Below are 17,016 nucleotides of genomic sequence, written 5' to 3'. Positions count from 1 at the left end.
AACTATTGACAAAACTCAAAGAATTGTAATTTATTTCTCAGGTGTGACTTTAAATTTTAACTACATTTTTAGGTCTTTTTTACGTTAATGAAGAATAAGTATATTTTATCGACATTTTGACCACTTGAGACATAAGTCTCTTAAGTTTAGTCTGCTGATAAAAATTTATTTTTGATATTATCCCTAAACTATGACCTTGAAAACATTTTGATAAGTATTCTAGGTAAGGTAATCTAAACTAAAATTACTCAGTAATACAATTAACTTAATATTTTGGTTATATATTTCAATATTGCATTATAAATTCAAGGTTTGAAAAACTTCAAAATCCAGCTATGTCATAAATAAATGTTCTGATGGCGGAAATTTTAGAATAAACTCCAGGATAAAGAGGACGGGCGCACCCATGTCCCCAAGAGACGACGCCAACCAGAACACCATCGACAACCATCGGCCCACCCGAGTCTCCGTGACAAGCATCCTTTCCCCCTTCCACCAAGCCTGCGCACATCATCCTGTCGGTGATCAAAGACTCCCCATAGAAAAGGCTACAAATAAATTGTGGGAGAACTGGTACGTTCACAACCTGAAGCTGTTTGGAGACAGTGCCCCCTTCGGCTATGTAGCCCCATCCAGTAACGGAGGCATTTGAGCCTGGCCCAACGTGCTCATCTAAGTTAATTAGAGGAATTGGTTTGGCGTTGTCAACAGTCAAATCGCTGTCCAGTTCCAGCACTGTGAGGTCGTAATCAATGGTTACAGTACTGAATTGAGGGTGCTGATGTATCTGTTTAACTTTGACAACCTGGCCGCCAGTTCCTAGAATTGACGTGCCCGCCCTGACTGACAATAAAGTTGCTGACAATCTGGAAATATGTATATTTATTTATTTATTTGTGTTAATGTGTATTAGGGGAATTTACCCGTTGGTGCAGTGAGCTGCTGTCACCACCCATCTGGTGGCGATGATGCTGCCACCACAGATGTGGCTTCCGTAGTATTCCAAGGAGATTTGATAAGGGTAGTCGGCAATGTCGGCGTCTTTTCCACCAACGATTCTTCCATCGGTTAAGGGGGTGGCTTTAATATGCACATACGTACATTTGTTAAGGTTATACATATTGAAGTTTTACTTACCAATTATTGATTGAAGGGATGCAATTATTACAATGATCAGAGGCTTCATTTTTAAATGATTATGATCTTATTTGGTTTTTAAGTTATATACGTAGAAAAATATCAAGATTATCTTCAAATCGATGAAGCCGAAACAATATATTTATTTTTATTATTCCAAATAATTTGTAAAAGTATTTTCAAATATGTATCTAATAGTTTCAAAAAAGTGTAACGTTATTTAATCTGTTTTAATCTATCGTGGGTGTATGATGCAATATTAAAAAAAATCTATGTAATTTACAAAAACAATTTCATAGAGTTTTGATAACGAAAAACCCCAAATTTTTAATTTGTTATCACAGGATAATATTTTAGAAACTGATTAATATTTTGTTTCAAAATATATTATTTTTTTTTGTTAAATTTAAATATTACTATTTTATTTTGAGCAATGAAATCATATTATCTTATAACATATCAAGATAAATATACGGGGATTTTTAAGCACCGTAATTTTTATATGTCTAATCAAAGAGATTAAAATAAATAAAAATAAATGTTGTTATATCCTGTCAAAAAACATCGTAAATGATCATTATTTTATCCTTTTACAATACTAGTATTAATTATCTATTTTAAATCCATTTTAAAATTGAGATTTATGATGTTTGCACTGCGTTCAGAAATAACAATGGTTATTACTATTAAAATAATCTTGCAATAAAAACAGTAAATGTTCTTATAATATACTATAATATTATAGTAAATAAATATATAGATTAATAGTTTTCAATGATAATATTTATTATTTTTCTTTCAATTTACTTTAAAAATAATATAAAAAACAGTCATAATATACTTATTAAATTAAAATAATAAATATGAAATTAATCAGTCATTAATTTTATTATTTAAATCATTAATAATACATAAACAATAGTTCCCAGTGACTCTATTTATTGGTATATTTTAAATTTTTATTAAAAATCTAAATATGAACTTAATCAGTCATAATATCTTTATTATTTAAATCATTAATAAAATTTCAGATAAATGTTTGTTCAATTTTTTTATTCAATTGAATATAATATTATTGATCCTCTTCTTTCTTATAATGCCTAAATTCAAATAGTTCTCAGTGACTATATTTATTGGTATACTTTCTTTTTATTAAAAACCTTTTGTAGGAATATACATTATTAAATTAAAAATCTAAATATGAACTTAATCAGTCATAATATACTTTATTATTTAAATCATTAATAATTCATAAACAATAGTTCTCAGTGTCTATATTTATTGGTATACTTTCTATTTATTATAAACCTTTTGTAGGAATATTTATTATTAAATTAAAAATCTAAATATGAACTTAATCAGTCATAATATACTTTATTATTTAAATCATTAATAATATATAAACAATAGTTCTCAGTGACTATATTTATTGGTATATTTTCTATTTATTATAAACCTTTTGTAGGAATATACATTATTAAATTAAAAATCTAAATATGAACTTAATCAGTCATAATATACTTTATTATTTAAATCATTAATAATACATAAACAATAGTTCTCAGTGTCTATATTTATTGGTATACTTTCTATTTATTATAAACCTTTTGTAGGAATATACATTATTAAATTAAAAATCTAAATATGAACTTAATCAGTCATAATATACTTATTATTTAAAACATTAATAACACATAAAAAATAGTTCCCAATATTTATTTATATTTATTTTAAATTATCATACAAAGTTAGATTATTAAATTAAAATAAAGAAATACAAACTTACTTAGTCAAGATTTAACTTAACTATATAAAATTTTATTAACATATAAACATAAAAAAAAAACATATTAAAATCCGGTGATTTGTGTAATGAAGCTCCTCAGGTTTGGTACGCTGGAGTAAACTCCCGGATAGTTTGGACGGGCGCATCCGTAACCCCAAGACACGACACCAACCAAGTAACCGTTAACAACCAACGGACCGCCAGAGTCACCCTGGCAAGCGTCCTTGCCACCCTGAGTGAAACCGGCGCAGATCATCCTGTCGGTGATGGACGAGGTTCCGTAGGCTGCTCTGCACGTGGCCGGCGAGACGATCGGCACCTGCACGGCCTGGAGTTGGGTGGGTAGGCTGCCTCCTTCCGAGGTGGTGCCCCATCCGGTCACCACTGCCGTGACGCCGGTGGGGACGTCGGCGCTGGAGTCGGGGAGGGACACGGGTTTGGCGATTGGGTTGGTGATGTCTGAGGCCAGTTCCAAAATGGAAATGTCGTAGTCGATGGTGTTGGGGTTGTAGTTGGGGTTTTGGTGGATCTTGGCCACGTTGATGACTTGGCCGCCGGATCCGCGGCGGGACGATCCCACCCGGATTGAGAGCAAGGAAGCGGAGAATCTGGAAATAATCGATTTAATTTTAAATTTAATGGTTGTGTAATGAAGGGTGGGTTACCCATCAGTGCAGTGGGCGGCTGTCACGATCCATCTGTCGGCGATTATGCTGGCTCCACAGATGTGGCTTCCGTAGTACTGGAGGGAGGCCTGGTAAGGGTACTCATCAATTTCCACATCCCAACCTCCGACTATTCTACCGTCGATTAGTGGAATGGGGTTAGTCAGTCTTGCCCCTACAGAAATCAAACCAATATTCGGGTTAAGTGGATAAAATGATACAGATGAACAAGTACTTACCAAGGGCACAGGCGATTGTTACAGCAAACACCAATGTCAGCTTCATGGTGATTGTATTGAACAAAATAATATCACGGTTTTATATATATATATACATGTATCAATATTTGGGCATAATTTGGGTTTAATAAGTGACTGATATGAGAAGATAATAAATCTAGAAAGTGTTTGATAGCAACATTTCTATGAAATTTATCCTTTATTATATCAAAAAATATTTTAAAACGAAGTTTATTTTTCTCCAGAGCCTTTTTTCAAATAAGACTAAGATGAATAAACACAAGAAAGTTATGATTTATACATTTCATTGTTCCTATAACTTTAAATTTTGGTGGAATTAATTGGTTGGTTTTTATGTATCATATTTTTTAGACAAAACATTTGATAATTGTTCTAGAATAAATTAATATATTAATGAATATTTTATTTCCATTAAGATCAAGATTCATTATCAGTAACTAATTTTGATAAAATCTCAAATGGAGATGTACTTAAATGTGACCTTTGAATATTTCAATCATTATTTATTTACGGATACTGTTAAAGTCCTTTTATTAACATAAATATTATAAATTATTTTATTTCCTTTACAAGGAAATTTTCCTAAATTTATAAATTTAAATGATATTTAAGTTTTCTAAAGATTTTAACAGTATCATAATAGATTATAGATTATTTTTTATAAAAACATCTGTAAAATACCTTAAATTTATTGATAAAATATACATTTAAAATTATATTATGTAATTAATCTATGTTATAATGTAAATTATTAATTTTAATTTTAATTTAATTTATTTTTCTTTAATGAATAACCAAATTTCAGTTTCTAAATAATGTTAAATTAAAAAATACACAACAATTTATTACTAATAACCTTCCATGATTGCTCAAAAATCAATTTAACTACTTACATTTTAATTATCCTTGGGCATTGTATTGTAATATACTAATACTTAAGATTTTAGTTTGATATGGATTAGATAAAGAAAAACTATTGGTATATAAGGCTGAGTTTAAGTAAAGTTAGACATATTCAAAATGAAATTTTTGGTAGTGTTCCTTGCTGTAGCAGCTGTAGCCCTCGGTAAGTTACTTTAGATTAAAATATACCGAAACATAACTAAACAAATTTGTTTGTCCTAATGCAGCGGCTCCAAAAGCCCAACAAAAGACCATCCCTTTGATTGATGGCAGAATTATTGGTGGTGAAGATGCCGACATCGCCGACTACCCATACCAAATCTCCCTTCAGTACTACGGAAGCCACATCTGCGGCGGAAGCATCATCGGCTCCAAATGGGTCGTAACTGCCGGCCACTGCACTGACGGCTTCTCCGCCTCAGCCCTGTCCATCAGAGCAGGCAGCTCCATCCGCGGATCCGGCGGTCAAGTCATCAACGTCAGCAAAGTCCACCACAACCCGCAATACGACAGCTACAAGATCGACTACGACATCTCCGTCTTGGAGCTGGCCAGCGACATCACCGTTGCCAACGCCTCACCAGTCGCCCTTCCAGAACCCAATGCCGAAATCGTAGTCGGCTCCACCGCCGTCATCACCGGATGGGGAACCACCTCCGAAGGTGGAAGCCTCCCAAGCCAACTCCAACTTGTCCAGGTGCCAACCGTTTCGCTGGAAACCTGCAGGGCCGCCTACGGAGCCTCCGCCATCACCGACAGGATGCTGTGCGCCGGTCTGACTCAGGGAGGCAAGGACGCTTGCCAAGGCGACTCTGGCGGTCCGTTGGTCATTAACAACGTTCTCACCGGTGTTGTGTCCTGGGGATACGGATGTGCCCGTCCCAACTACCCCGGAGTTTACTCCAGCGTGCCAGCTCTCAGGTCTTTCATCACTGAAGTCTCCGGAATCTAATTTATGAAAACTATAATTTAAATAAATTATAATTTATATGTATTTTTTAATTTTTATTCATCCTGTTTAAAAATTCTACATATTTTATTTTATTATTCTCAAACAAAAAATAAGACGGATCTTCCTACATTTTATTTGTAATTTTACAAGTTAATTTTAAATATAAGTGATCCTACTTTCCGGAATACGTAGTATCAATATTTTACTCCTTTTTTCAGTCATGATTGGTAATTACTGAGGAATTTTACTATTTAGGTGTGGTACACATGTGACGCCATCTTAGTTTTGACTGTTGTGAATTATATTCTTTAATAATTAATCAGTTATTTAGCAATTCAAAGATAATTACAATAATTATTGTTGGGGTATTTTATTATCTTTAAAATATAAATCGAATATACATTCTGAAAACATATGCATAACCTAACAAAAGTGTCAAAAGTGTAATTATCTAATATGTATACTCCATTCAAACTAGGAACAGAGCAACATACACAAATTTAGTTGTGTGATAAGCACGTGATCGTAAGTAACGTGTTTTTTATTGGTCAAATCGGAAAGTTTGGCTCCTGTTAATACCTAATTCGTTCACAAATTTGTTTATTTTTATTATTATTATATCTCTTAATCTTATAGTTAATATTATATAAAAAATACAACATATTTTTGAAAGGAAACTTTATTATAACTTAATTAAAATGAAATTAACAATTAATTATATCTTCTGGTAACCTAAATGCCAGCAACTTGGGTGATGTAAGACCTAAGAGCCGGTACGCTGGAGTAGACTCCGGGGTAGTTGGGGCGGGCGCATCCGTATCCCCAAGAAACGATACCGACCAATTTGCCGCCAACAACCAATGGGCCGCCAGAGTCACCTTGGCAAGCGTCTTTGCCTCCCTGGGTCAGACCGGCGCACAGCATCCTGCTGGTGATGGAGGAGGATCCGTAGGCGGATCTGCAGGTGGCTGCGGAGACGATTGGGACTTGGACGACTTGGAGTTGGGTCGGGGAGCTGCCGCCTTCGGATGTGGTGCCCCAGCCGGTGATGGTGGCGGTGGCGCCGGTTTCAACGTTGGCGTTGGCCACTGGCAGGCCGATGGCTTGGGCGTTGGAAACGGTGATGGCGCTGGCTAGTTCCAAGACGGAGATGTCGTAGTCGATGGTGTTGCTGTTGTAGCTTGGGTTCTGGTTGATCTTCTTAACGTTGATGACTTGACCTCCGGATCCACGGGTGGAGCTGCCGGCTCTGATGGAGAGGGCGGAGGCGGAGAAGCCGTCAGTGCAGTGAGCAGCGGTTACAACCCATTTGGAGGCGATGATGCTTCCACCGCAGATGTGGCTTCCGTAGTATTGAAGGGAGATTTGGTATGGGTAGTCGGCAATGTTGGCTGGGTCACCTCCAACGATTCTACCATCGACCAATGGGATGGCGTTGGAGTCAACAGCTTTTGGTGCTCCTAAATTATAAAAAATATTGAATATTGAAAAAATAAAAGAAGAAATGTCTATATTGGTTACTCACCGTGAGCAAGAGCTGAGATAGCAAGCAATACAACGAAAACCTTCATCTTTTTGAAAGTGTGAAGTCTTCAAACAAATTCGGCCTTTATATACCAGTTGTAATCTACAGTTTAATCTAATTCTATTTTTAAATATTCTATTTTTATATAACTAGTCGATATGATAGGTAAAAAACCGTCTGCTGATCAAACTATGATTACTTGATAATTCGAAGGATTTCTTTAAGACAAATTGATAAGTAATAGTACATCTTTTTTAAATAATAAGCCAATTTACTTTAAAATTTTTAATTAATTAACTATAATTATAATTAAATGCCAGTGACCTGATGAATAAAGCCTCTGAAAGCAGGTATATAGACATAAACACCAGGATGGTGGGCACTAGCACATCCTTTACCCCACGAGACAATTCCTATTAACATTCCGTGAACAACCAACGGACCTAAAAATAAAACAGTAGAAAAACATTTAAAAAAACCCGTCACACAACGTACCACCAGAATCAATATCGCAGACGTCTTTGCCTTCCTTGGAAATGCCAACGCAAATCATCCTTTCGTTTACTGAGTAATCATCAAGGATTTCACGACATCTTTCGCGAGACACAATGGGGAGTTCCATGACAAGAAGTTGCAAAGAGGGTTCGCCTTTAGCTGTTGTAACACCCCATCCAGTCACAGTGGTCTTAACACCATCAGCCACAAAATAATTATCAGTCGGCAAAGAAATGGGTCTTGCGCTGGGTATGGAAATGTCAGCGTCCAATTCCAAAATTGCTATGTCGTACTCATTAGTTGCTGGGTCATGTTGTGGATGCTGGATTATTTGTGCCACGTTAACTACTTGTCCTCCAGTTTCCCTGAAGGAGCTTCCGGCTCTAACTGATAGTAGCTCTGGGAATTTTCTGAATTAAATTAACAATTATAATCCAAACACGTATTTAATTTAATTTACGTACCCATAAGTACAATGAGCTGCAGTTATTATCCACCTTGAGGAAATAATGGTACCACCACACACGTGTCGTCCGGCAGATTGTAAAGAAACTTGGTAAGGATAGTTTGCAATTGAGGTTTCACCATTTCTCCAAATTAGCTGTGGCGTACCTTAAACACAATCACCTTAAATCTTAATTAGGGTATAAATATTCACGTACTGTTTACGACTGTTACTAAAATTGAACAAACTATCAGGACCCACATTTTAATGTCGTCTGTTTAGACTAGTCTTAATGTTGGGGGCTGTTATATAGCAGGGAAGACATGTAACCGGTTGTATCAGTTCTATTTTCGCACGTTTATTAATCCCTGGCTTTGTTGTTTACCTGTGAGCATCTTTTTATATTAAAGATTTTCAGATTTTGGTATTTTAGTTCGTTGACTTGGAATGAAGATTTGACCGCCACGTGACCGTCATTTCATTTACACATTTTATTCTATATAAAGAATATTTGTTTCTTTGTATCAAGAAAACGATTACAATTAAAATAGAAAATATATAATATTTTATTCATGTTTACATTATTATTTTCTTTTATTTTTTTATTTAATAATCTAGATAATCTATAATAAAAATATAATAAAACCTCAATTATCCAGTTTGGATGGTACTGTACACCGGATTGTTAATGAAGATAGTTAAATTTACATTAATAATATTATTATTTAATATTACTAATAATTTTATATTATTTAAAGTCTCGTTTATTAACATTTTACGTTACTTATTTACTATCGTATTCAAAACTGCTTCAATCAGTCACATTATTTTTAGACAGACAATTATAGATAATCAATTACTTATTAAATTATATTTAGAAATTCGGTAATAACGAAAAACAAAACTCATACATGAATAAATAATTAAGTTAATTTAATAATTTGAATAACTCAGTTGAATTAAATAAAAGTAAAACAATAAAAAATGGTATAATTTATTGATTACACGTGATATTTTGGTGACATATATTTCTATTAATAATTTTGACAACAATTAATGTTGGGGATTCACTAAATTAAAATTAAAGTTCTTTTTTAATTCAAATCATATCATAAATGAACAATTAATTGATAAAATATGTGATAAGAATAATTAAAGTATTTAAAAAATTGCTTTTAATAACAAGACCTTCATTGTCACATATTATGCTTTCACCAAATTATCAGTATAAATATTTATTTTTTGACTCAAAATAAATAATCGAGCAGTTGCTATTGCTCCGGATTTTATATTGTGATACTATAACGTTTCACAGGCAACCCAGCGTACACCAACCACAAGGTCATGAAAATATACAGTAATTTATTAATATACAAACATTTCATCATAATAACGCGAAATTCTGTGTCGTTCTCTGTGAATAACAGGTTAAAAGCCAATATTAAGAATCTGTAGTTACAGGTATTTCATAAATAGTTCAGTATATTTTCAAAAGATGGCACCTACGTGTGTGTTTATATATTCCTACCTAAATAATTCCATATCGAAAGAGAGGAACCTGTAATGTATGCATCACATTTTTGAGGTTTAGCATGTTGACAATAGATGACACTTGGTATCAGGAGTTTTCCCTCTATTTATTGGGTTTTAAGTTTACCCGCCAATTTTATATTAGGAGCTGCGCACCTCCTCGCGTTTCTGTTATCCTATTATATATCTTGAAATTTCAATTTTGCCACCCAGTTTCATCACAAAATCGTCTAAACTTTACTTAATCTAATTAAATTTAATTTAATTTTTCTTTTTTAAATATATCTACTTACTTGCCTTGTTTTAGGTTTATATTATTGAATAAAACAATAAATAAATTTAATTTTTCTTTATTTTATACTTACAGAATTTAACAATTATATTCTAACATTATGTAAAATTACATAAATTGATTACTGTTATTTATTTTTTGTATAAATTATAGGTTGATACTGTTGAACAATTAACATTGTTGATACTGATGACACGTTTATGTCATAAAAGTTGTTAAAAATGAACAACAGAATCAATCCAATCTCTTAAATAGGCCACATTTGTATATACACCCGGAAAATCAGGTTTAGCACACCCATTTCCCCATGATACAATTCCGATTAATTTTCCATTTGATTCTAATGGTCCTCCAGAGTCTCCCTGTATAACAAAATGATACTTAACTAATTCTATATATTAACTTATACTAATAGACCTGACCTGACAAGCATCTTTGCCACCAGTAATAAATCCTGCGCAAAACATACGATCTGTATATTCGTGTTTATAAATATCTTTACATTTTTTTTTATGTAGAACTGGTAAAGTTACTCGTCTCAAAGATCGAGTTGATCCCAAGCCTTCCTAAATATAGAAAATATGTAAAATAAGTACTTGGAAATATACTAAACTATTAACCTTTAATGCACCCCAGCCTGTCGCAGTAGCTGCAGCTCCAGGTTTTAGTTTTTCATTTTTACGTGGAAGAGCTATTGGTAACATTGATCTATCTAACTTAATTTTCGTACTTAACTGAAATAAATAATAGCTAAAACCACGTAATAACATTAAGAACATACCTCTAAGATAGCTATATCATAATCTAAAGTGTCTGGATCATATTTTGGATGAACATATATTTGTGTTACAGCAAACCTAGTACCATTCGTGTACCAATAATTAGTGCCAGCCACTACTGAAATAGCCGAGTTTCTTGATTTATAACTAAAATTTGAATAAAACGATAAGACTAGATTAAAATACATTAAGTAATAAGAAGTATTACTCATAAACACAATGAGCAGCAGTCAAAATGTACTTATAGTGAATGATTGATCCCCCACATGAATGTTGATTAAAAATTTGTAAAGATACTTGGTAGGGATGATCTGTAATATTAGCAAGTTGTCCACCAACTATGCGATTTACAGATCTGTAAGAATCTGTAAACAGAGATTGTTAATTAATATTGATATTAATATAATAAAACAGTTACCAGATATAGAAAGTAGGTTGAGACAAGCAAGCAACAGAAATGTGACAGACATGTTTTCACTAAACTTGCTCAAATTTGTCTGTCCTACATGTACAGTGTATTGTAAATTCTTATCTTTTGTATTTACAGATGTTTAATAAATTAACTAATATATAACACATTTTTATAAACAACTTTATAATGCCTATAAAAATGAGTAATTTAATAAATAAAAAATATTTATTCAAATAATACAAAATAATTAATTTAATTTAATTTACAATCCAGCTTTTTCTACAATCCATTCCCGCAGGTCAGCTACGCTGGTGTAAACACCAGGATATCCTTGAACGGCACATCCTAGGCCCCAAGACACTATTCCTACCAATTCCCTATCGGCATTTACAAGTGGACCACCTGAATCACCCTATTAATTAAATTTAACTAATTAGCCAACGAATAATTGTATCATTTACATGTTATTACCTGACAAGCATCTTTTCCTCCTTCCGGTACTGCAGCACAAATCATCCTCTGTGTAACACCGTCATACTCAGCATAATCGTTATTGCATTCCTCCTGATTGACTATGTTAACTTCCACAGACCTCAATTCATTTGACGTGAAGATAGAGCCCTCCTAACAAATAGAGACAAACATTAAATGTAAACTAATTAACTAATGTATATTTGTACCCATGTAACTCCGTAACCAGACACAGTAACAGGAGCACCATCAGCAGGACGTGCCTCAGCTAATTTAACGGGCTGAATTGTCTCTGAGAAGTTCAATTTTTCGGCCAACTTAAAATATAGTATTAGTAAAATGAGTTCTATCGATTGATTGAATGTTTTATTTATTTACTTTGATGATTCCCACGTCGTAATCCAAGTAGTTGTAGTTTTCGTGAGTGAACGACTCCTTAATGCCAACAATCACTTGGGGCTCGCTTAGAAGGGATGATCCGGCCACAATGCGTTCCAGAATGTTAAGCCTAAAAACCAATGGTGAATTAATTGATTCTATTCAATATTAAAAAAGACTTACCCGTCAATGCAGTGGGCGGCGGTCAAAATGGTGTCTTCGGAAATGATTGATCCACCGCAGTTGTGCAGGCCAAGAATTTGCAAGGAAACTTGCCAAGGAAACTGGTCGACTGTCGATACATTTCCTCCAATAATTCGAATGTTGGCTCTGGGTCTTGTTTGGGACTTGCCCCCTGCTTGACAAATTATTAATTAATTAATTATTTATGAAATTTGTTGTTGGTACCTGAGGCAAATACTATTAAAGAAATGAACACTAGTAATTTTGTATACATGGTGACTATTGATAAATACTTAGACTTGCAATATATATATATATATATATATATATATATATATATATATATATGTAATCTCAAGAGGACAATTTATCTGCCCTTCGAGACAAAGTAAAATTATTTATAAACATTTATTTTATCAAAAATTTATGCCACCCAACTTTTTAACAGTATGTAACAGATGAAAGTGATTAAAGATTGTATCTACTATAAATAATATAATTATTAATTACTCATTATCAAAATAATTTATTTTTTTTCTAATAAAACCTATGTTTAAAAAATGTTAAAATATTTATCAAAAACTTTATTAATTTAATGTTAGAAAAACAAATAAATAATATTTTCAAAAGGTAGTAAATTATTGCTTAATAACCTGTTTGTTATCATTATGTAAATTTTGTCACAACGTCCTTTAGAATTTAAAAATTGAATTGTATCTTTGATATTATCAGGATGTTAATAATCTAATATTAAACCAGTGCTACTTGATAGCAAACAATGATAACTAATTTTTTAATCTATATTTATTATTTACTTTTAGATGTAAATATTATTTTTTCTGAAAAATCTCTTATATTCATCAATTAATAATTGTACTAGTGCCACCTACTTTCTGTTTCAAAACTTAATAATACATGTACAATCCACAAATTTTCAATAAGTGGCGGATTTCTTCAAGTAAACATCAGAACTCCATTAATATTGATTAGGAATAATTGGTGAAACACCCCCTGACACACAGATGTCGCGCTACGATCTAGAATGTTTGGAGTCGTTAAAAGAAGGACTATTTCCTTAAAATTACAATTTGGGTTAAAATTGCACACTTTTTATGAATTTGTCTAATAATGTCAAACATATATTAACCAATATAAATATTAAAATTCTTCTTTGATTTTTCCTCTATTATTTTTTTAAAAATTAAGTTAATGACTTAGATTTCACTTAAATATACTGCAAAGACACCACCATTAAAAATTTCTCTCCTTTTCCCCTCAACTCATAATTCCGGAGTCAAACGTTTATCATTAAATTTATCAGGAACTCAGGAAAAATTACACTCTTATCACGTTAATGGACACGAAAAGTCCGAAACGCTATTAGGGAACGTATATTTTGCTAATTAAAATTTACCCTAAATATCATTGCACTAATGAAGATTTATGATGAGGTAGATCTCCTGCAAATAGCTTGAGAACGACAAAAATTTCAAATGTTTAAAGTGAACTTAACGGAATTTATTGTCCTATAATAATTATAATCAGGAAGTCAAGAATTAAGAATGAAGTTTTATTCTCAAATTTTAAAAGATTATGAGTTACATTACTCTTATAAACCTTATTAATTTCATTTAATTTATTAATGAGTTATCGGAATAAATTTGAAAACACATTTTTAGAATTAATCATAAATTTATAATAACATGACAGAACAAAATTTATATTTAATTAAATAATATTTAAATATTAAATAGAAACTTTAAATTAATTTGAACTAACTGATGTAGTACCGCGCAACTATATTAAAATATCCTTTTTGTGATATAAAAATTTGAAATGCAGTTTAAACTATGTTAAATTGAAACAGTTGGGATGCAAAAATAAACAAATTATTTACAATTAAAAGTTAAATTAAAACAAGAACTTCAAGTTAAAGTTACCTCATTATTTTAGACTGATTTTTACATTTATAATATCTCGTAACTTCCCTATTTTTCACTTTATTACTTTTTATTGACTCATCAGGATGCACCATATTCATACCTTACATTTTAACTCAATATAAATGATGAAATATCAAATTTATAACAACATACTACGTACAAAAAATATTAATGTAATATTAAAACACTTCAAAAGGAAGAGGTTCTTACAGAAACCTACAGTATCTAGAACGTGTCTATTGTCGGAAAGATGGCAGTACTTATGCATGTTACAAATATGTAATATTTGTAAAACATTAACATTATAATATTATTTATTTTAGAATTGTTATCGTGAATATTCAATTAATTTTAAAGGAATCGATAACTCTAATAAATCTGATGTTTTGTATTACAAAAGCTTGTGCAACAAATTTAACTGAAAAATAATTGTATTAAAATTAAACGGTGTTTTGTCTAAAGCTTTTGTATAAAGAACAAGGAAATTGTACTAGAGGGAAAAGAAACTCGTTACACCTTAATTAAATCCAGTCAGATGTCAAAGTAAAATAAAAATAGTAAGTGTTTTAGTAGATAAGAAACCATTTTTTAATGTTTTTTTATTTAAACTAGACAAAAGCTTTTAAAGCACAGACAAATTGAAATGTCTTAATTAAATAATTTTTTGGATAATCTAAATTTGGCAGGTGGACATTTTTATGAGTTATAATTGACAGTGAATTTTTGTAATAAAATATGAAATGAAATATTTGTTTTTTTAACTCCCCCGCAAAACAAATAAAAACAAATCTAGACGTTATTTAGAGTGCAAATCCTTGTTAACTGTCCTGTATATTACGATGGAAAAAAAAAATTCCATTAAAAAGCTTTGATGTATTTTATTTGTTACGAGTGTCACTATTCGATTTTGTTCATTAGACTAACGAGTATCTGATTCGTTGCAGATAATTTTGTTTTCTTTGTCACTCCTCGAATTGGATGAAATTGATTTTGGGGAACAATGTGCACGAAATCCGTGTAGTTCGTAAAAATTCAGAGCGTGGTCGCAAAAACGCGGACATCATATAATGAAGGGCGCTGTTCAAATCTACATGTGACAAACAGGAAAATCTCATTAAGGCCCGAAAAGAATTTTTAATATTTCCCAGCTCATTTTATTAATTTACCATTACAACAACGTTGGAAATGTTGAATTATTTCCAGCTTCAGCGAAACACCAACAGCATCAATCATATTTTGTTAATCCACAATAATTGAGTTGGCCCAAAATAATATTCAATAAAAGTGTGTGATGTATAGCAAATTCCACCCCCGACATTTTAAATAGACCATCGTGTAAGACACGTCATTTTGCTGTGACGTTTTAAAAGCTTTCGTCGGCTTTTCTTGAATCACTCATGTGGAAATATTCACAAAGGGTAAACAGTTGATGCCGTCCCATGTAATTACAGTCAAACGGGGGTGGTCCTTCCATCATTTTCGAGTGCGAGCGCAAATTCAATTAGAAAACAACTTTGACGTATCACAATTTATTTGTTTGTTCCGGCATCAGTCGGCGATTTGCTTCGTTACTCCCCGACGCACCAACAAAAAAAGTCATTGTTAGTAACATTCATAAAATTAGCCGGAATATGTGTGTGCAAACACTTCAGAAGCGATTCATCAGCCGAACGTTTTTACGCCGGCAATTAATATTTGCTTTAGACGTTTAACTGTATAATCTGCTTTAATTTAGCGACGCTCCCGGAGCCCGGATCCGCAAAATAAAAGTGATTTGTAACGGGGGCACGCTCAAGTAAAACATATTTAATTACCTGAACTCGGTTATTTGTGTAGTTTTGCGGTAACATATATATATCGGCCCGAATATTTACATCTGTGCCCTCTGTGTGTGTGCAATCGTAAATATTCCTTAGTCCGGAAGTAAAATGACCGCCGAACTGTTGAACTTAATGAATAGTTTTGGGACATTATCAGAAGAACCGAAACTAATATCCCATTGTCTGGGAATGTGCATATTTACTAAAATACCGCCGTAATAACTGGAATTGTACCACAGGGTAACTAATACCTAACAGTTTCCTCTTGTTTGTTGTGCCAAAATCATTTGCTGCAAATAAATTATGCATGGACCATTAAAATTCATACGGCGTTCGATATTTGATGTGATACACTTGTGCTCCATATTATACATTAATGATACTTATTTATTCGGTAAATTTATATAAATCTAATCACACAAATTAAGTATCAGTTTTATGATAAAATATTAGCACAAATACTTCCCATAATTATGTAAATTTAAAACACCATAAAAGGAAGAATTTATTACAGAAACCTACAGAGCTTTGAATACGGCTACTGTCGGAGAGATGGCAGTACGAACGCAACTTATTCATTAGAAGTTTAATGAGAACAAAAAGAGGTATTGATTTGAAATTTTTATAGCAATTATAACTTAACTTGAATTATATTTTTAACTTATTTTGAACAAAATTTCATTTCCGGTTTTGCCGGAAGTAACATCAACTTTCATTATTTTCAAAGGAACACCCTGTATATTTTCAAATAGTTAAATTTTGCATGGAATTATAAATAAAATGGCTATTATAAGTCCTATATCAAAACCAAATAGTTTTTGAGTTATTAGTTTCTTTTCCAAAAATTTAATGGTGTGAATAGAATGTCCATAAAGCCACCAATGTTGATGTTGGAAAGTTAATTTTTGGTACACACGTTAACTAAAAACCATCCTATAAGAAGCCATTACAAGTATTCTCAAATTTTATACAGGGTGTTATTTATTTAAGTCTAATGTTGTGCATCTTAAAATATCAATAACTTAATATTTTAGCATTAT

The 17,016-nt window shown here is 32.2% G+C and overlaps 7 protein-coding genes across 9 annotated transcripts in view; 1 reads left to right on the top strand and 6 right to left on the bottom strand.

Moving 5' to 3' along the window:
* Window positions 1–313: 313 nt before the first annotated feature.
* LOC109606597 (trypsin-2-like) lies at window positions 314–1,268 on the bottom strand. Its single transcript, XM_049964570.1, has 3 exons — window positions 1,138–1,268; window positions 924–1,080; window positions 314–866 (listed from the first exon to the last, which is right to left on the bottom strand). The coding sequence occupies exons 1-3, from the start codon at window positions 1,184–1,186 to the stop codon at window positions 323–325; spliced, it is 750 nt and encodes a 249-aa protein (XP_049820527.1). The 5' UTR covers window positions 1,187–1,268; the 3' UTR covers window positions 314–322.
* A 1,584-nt stretch (window positions 1,269–2,852) lies between these two features.
* Window positions 2,853–3,904, bottom strand: LOC109607118 (trypsin-3-like). Its single transcript, XM_049964853.1, has 3 exons — window positions 3,828–3,904; window positions 3,589–3,763; window positions 2,853–3,531 (listed from the first exon to the last, which is right to left on the bottom strand). The coding sequence occupies exons 1-3, from the start codon at window positions 3,871–3,873 to the stop codon at window positions 2,988–2,990; spliced, it is 765 nt and encodes a 254-aa protein (XP_049820810.1). The 5' UTR covers window positions 3,874–3,904; the 3' UTR covers window positions 2,853–2,987.
* Window positions 3,905–4,867: 963 nt separating this feature from the next.
* On the top strand, window positions 4,868–5,745 carry LOC109604699 (trypsin-7-like). Its single transcript, XM_020021233.2, has 2 exons — window positions 4,868–4,914; window positions 4,979–5,745. Exons 1-2 carry the CDS (start codon window positions 4,869–4,871, stop codon window positions 5,701–5,703), a joined length of 771 nt encoding a protein of 256 aa, XP_019876792.1. The 5' UTR covers window position 4,868; the 3' UTR covers window positions 5,704–5,745.
* Window positions 5,746–6,397: 652 nt separating this feature from the next.
* On the bottom strand, window positions 6,398–7,283 carry LOC126264847 (trypsin-7-like). The gene is made up of 2 exons (XM_049964421.1): window positions 7,229–7,283; window positions 6,398–7,163 (listed from the first exon to the last, which is right to left on the bottom strand). Exons 1-2 carry the CDS (start codon window positions 7,272–7,274, stop codon window positions 6,436–6,438), a joined length of 774 nt encoding a protein of 257 aa, XP_049820378.1. The 5' UTR covers window positions 7,275–7,283; the 3' UTR covers window positions 6,398–6,435.
* A 165-nt stretch (window positions 7,284–7,448) lies between these two features.
* LOC109607119 (trypsin-1-like) lies at window positions 7,449–8,615 on the bottom strand. The gene is made up of 4 exons (XM_049964768.1): window positions 8,386–8,615; window positions 8,188–8,335; window positions 7,724–8,133; window positions 7,449–7,671 (listed from the first exon to the last, which is right to left on the bottom strand). The coding sequence occupies exons 1-4, from the start codon at window positions 8,429–8,431 to the stop codon at window positions 7,538–7,540; spliced, it is 738 nt and encodes a 245-aa protein (XP_049820725.1). The 5' UTR covers window positions 8,432–8,615; the 3' UTR covers window positions 7,449–7,537.
* A 1,417-nt stretch (window positions 8,616–10,032) lies between these two features.
* Window positions 10,033–11,301, bottom strand: LOC109607120 (trypsin-2). Its single transcript, XM_020023640.2, has 6 exons — window positions 11,188–11,301; window positions 10,978–11,134; window positions 10,772–10,916; window positions 10,611–10,724; window positions 10,413–10,556; window positions 10,033–10,352 (listed from the first exon to the last, which is right to left on the bottom strand). The coding sequence occupies exons 1-6, from the start codon at window positions 11,237–11,239 to the stop codon at window positions 10,206–10,208; spliced, it is 759 nt and encodes a 252-aa protein (XP_019879199.2). The 5' UTR covers window positions 11,240–11,301; the 3' UTR covers window positions 10,033–10,205.
* An 18-nt stretch (window positions 11,302–11,319) lies between these two features.
* Window positions 11,320–17,016, bottom strand: part of LOC109607121 (trypsin beta-like) — a 256,249-nt gene continuing 250,552 nt past the window's right edge. Inside the window, exons 1-6 of one of the 3 annotated variants that reach the window (XM_049965517.1) lie at window positions 12,439–12,494; window positions 12,214–12,385; window positions 12,031–12,160; window positions 11,862–11,969; window positions 11,653–11,805; window positions 11,327–11,593 (exon numbers count right to left, since the gene is read on the bottom strand). In XM_049965517.1, coding sequence (XP_049821474.1) covers window positions 11,444–11,593; window positions 11,653–11,805; window positions 11,862–11,969; window positions 12,031–12,160; window positions 12,214–12,385; window positions 12,439–12,487 — 762 coding nt within the window. In that variant the 5' untranslated portion in view covers window positions 12,488–12,494 and the 3' untranslated portion in view covers window positions 11,327–11,443. Of the gene's footprint in view, window positions 11,594–11,652; window positions 11,806–11,861; window positions 11,970–12,030; window positions 12,161–12,213; window positions 12,386–12,438; window positions 12,495–17,016 lie in introns of those variants that run through there. The other 2 variants (XM_049965519.1, XM_049965518.1) reach the window with 2 other exon arrangements.

This window comes from Aethina tumida, chromosome 3, assembly GCF_024364675.1.
Source record: "Aethina tumida isolate Nest 87 chromosome 3, icAetTumi1.1, whole genome shotgun sequence".
In the NCBI taxonomy this organism is placed as follows: domain Eukaryota; kingdom Metazoa; phylum Arthropoda; class Insecta; order Coleoptera; family Nitidulidae; genus Aethina; species Aethina tumida.
The sequence above is the reverse complement of the archived record's forward strand: the minus strand, read 5'-3'. Positions and strand labels throughout refer to the sequence as shown.

Excerpts from the sequence above, each read along its gene's own strand:
- LOC109606597 (XM_049964570.1), bottom strand. The coding sequence starts at position 1,186 with ATGAAGCCTCTGATCATTGTAATAATTGCATCCCTTCAATCAATAATT. Across the intron at positions 1,081-1,137 it reads ATCCCTTCAATCAATAATTG|CCACCCCCTTAACCGATGGA; the intron begins GTAAGTAAAACT and ends TGCATATTAAAG. Across the intron at positions 867-923 it reads GCAGCTCACTGCACCAACGG|ATTGTCAGCAACTTTATTGT; the intron begins GTAAATTCCCCT and ends ACATATTTCCAG.
- LOC109607118 (XM_049964853.1), bottom strand. The coding sequence starts at position 3,873 with ATGAAGCTGACATTGGTGTTTGCTGTAACAATCGCCTGTGCCCTTG. Across the intron at positions 3,764-3,827 it reads AACAATCGCCTGTGCCCTTG|GGGCAAGACTGACTAACCCC; the intron begins GTAAGTACTTGT and ends TGATTTCTGTAG. Across the intron at positions 3,532-3,588 it reads GCCGCCCACTGCACTGATGG|ATTCTCCGCTTCCTTGCTCT; the intron begins GTAACCCACCCT and ends GATTATTTCCAG.
- LOC109604699 (XM_020021233.2), top strand. The coding sequence starts at position 4,869 with ATGAAATTTTTGGTAGTGTTCCTTGCTGTAGCAGCTGTAGCCCTCG. Across the intron at positions 4,915-4,978 it reads TGTAGCAGCTGTAGCCCTCG|CGGCTCCAAAAGCCCAACAA; the intron begins GTAAGTTACTTT and ends GTCCTAATGCAG.
- LOC126264847 (XM_049964421.1), bottom strand. The coding sequence starts at position 7,274 with ATGAAGGTTTTCGTTGTATTGCTTGCTATCTCAGCTCTTGCTCACG. Across the intron at positions 7,164-7,228 it reads TATCTCAGCTCTTGCTCACG|GAGCACCAAAAGCTGTTGAC; the intron begins GTGAGTAACCAA and ends TTTATAATTTAG.
- LOC109607119 (XM_049964768.1), bottom strand. The coding sequence starts at position 8,431 with ATGTGGGTCCTGATAGTTTGTTCAATTTTAGTAACAGTCGTAAACA. Across the intron at positions 8,336-8,385 it reads TTTAGTAACAGTCGTAAACA|GTACGCCACAGCTAATTTGG; the intron begins GTACGTGAATAT and ends ATTGTGTTTAAG. Across the intron at positions 8,134-8,187 it reads GCAGCTCATTGTACTTATGG|AAAATTCCCAGAGCTACTAT; the intron begins GTACGTAAATTA and ends AATTTAATTCAG.
- LOC109607120 (XM_020023640.2), bottom strand. The coding sequence starts at position 11,239 with ATGTCTGTCACATTTCTGTTGCTTGCTTGTCTCAACCTACTTTCTATA. Across the intron at positions 10,725-10,771 it reads ATGATATAGCTATCTTAGAG|TTAAGTACGAAAATTAAGTT; the intron begins GTATGTTCTTAA and ends TATTTATTTCAG. Across the intron at positions 10,557-10,610 it reads CAGGCTGGGGTGCATTAAAG|GAAGGCTTGGGATCAACTCG; the intron begins GTTAATAGTTTA and ends TTCTATATTTAG.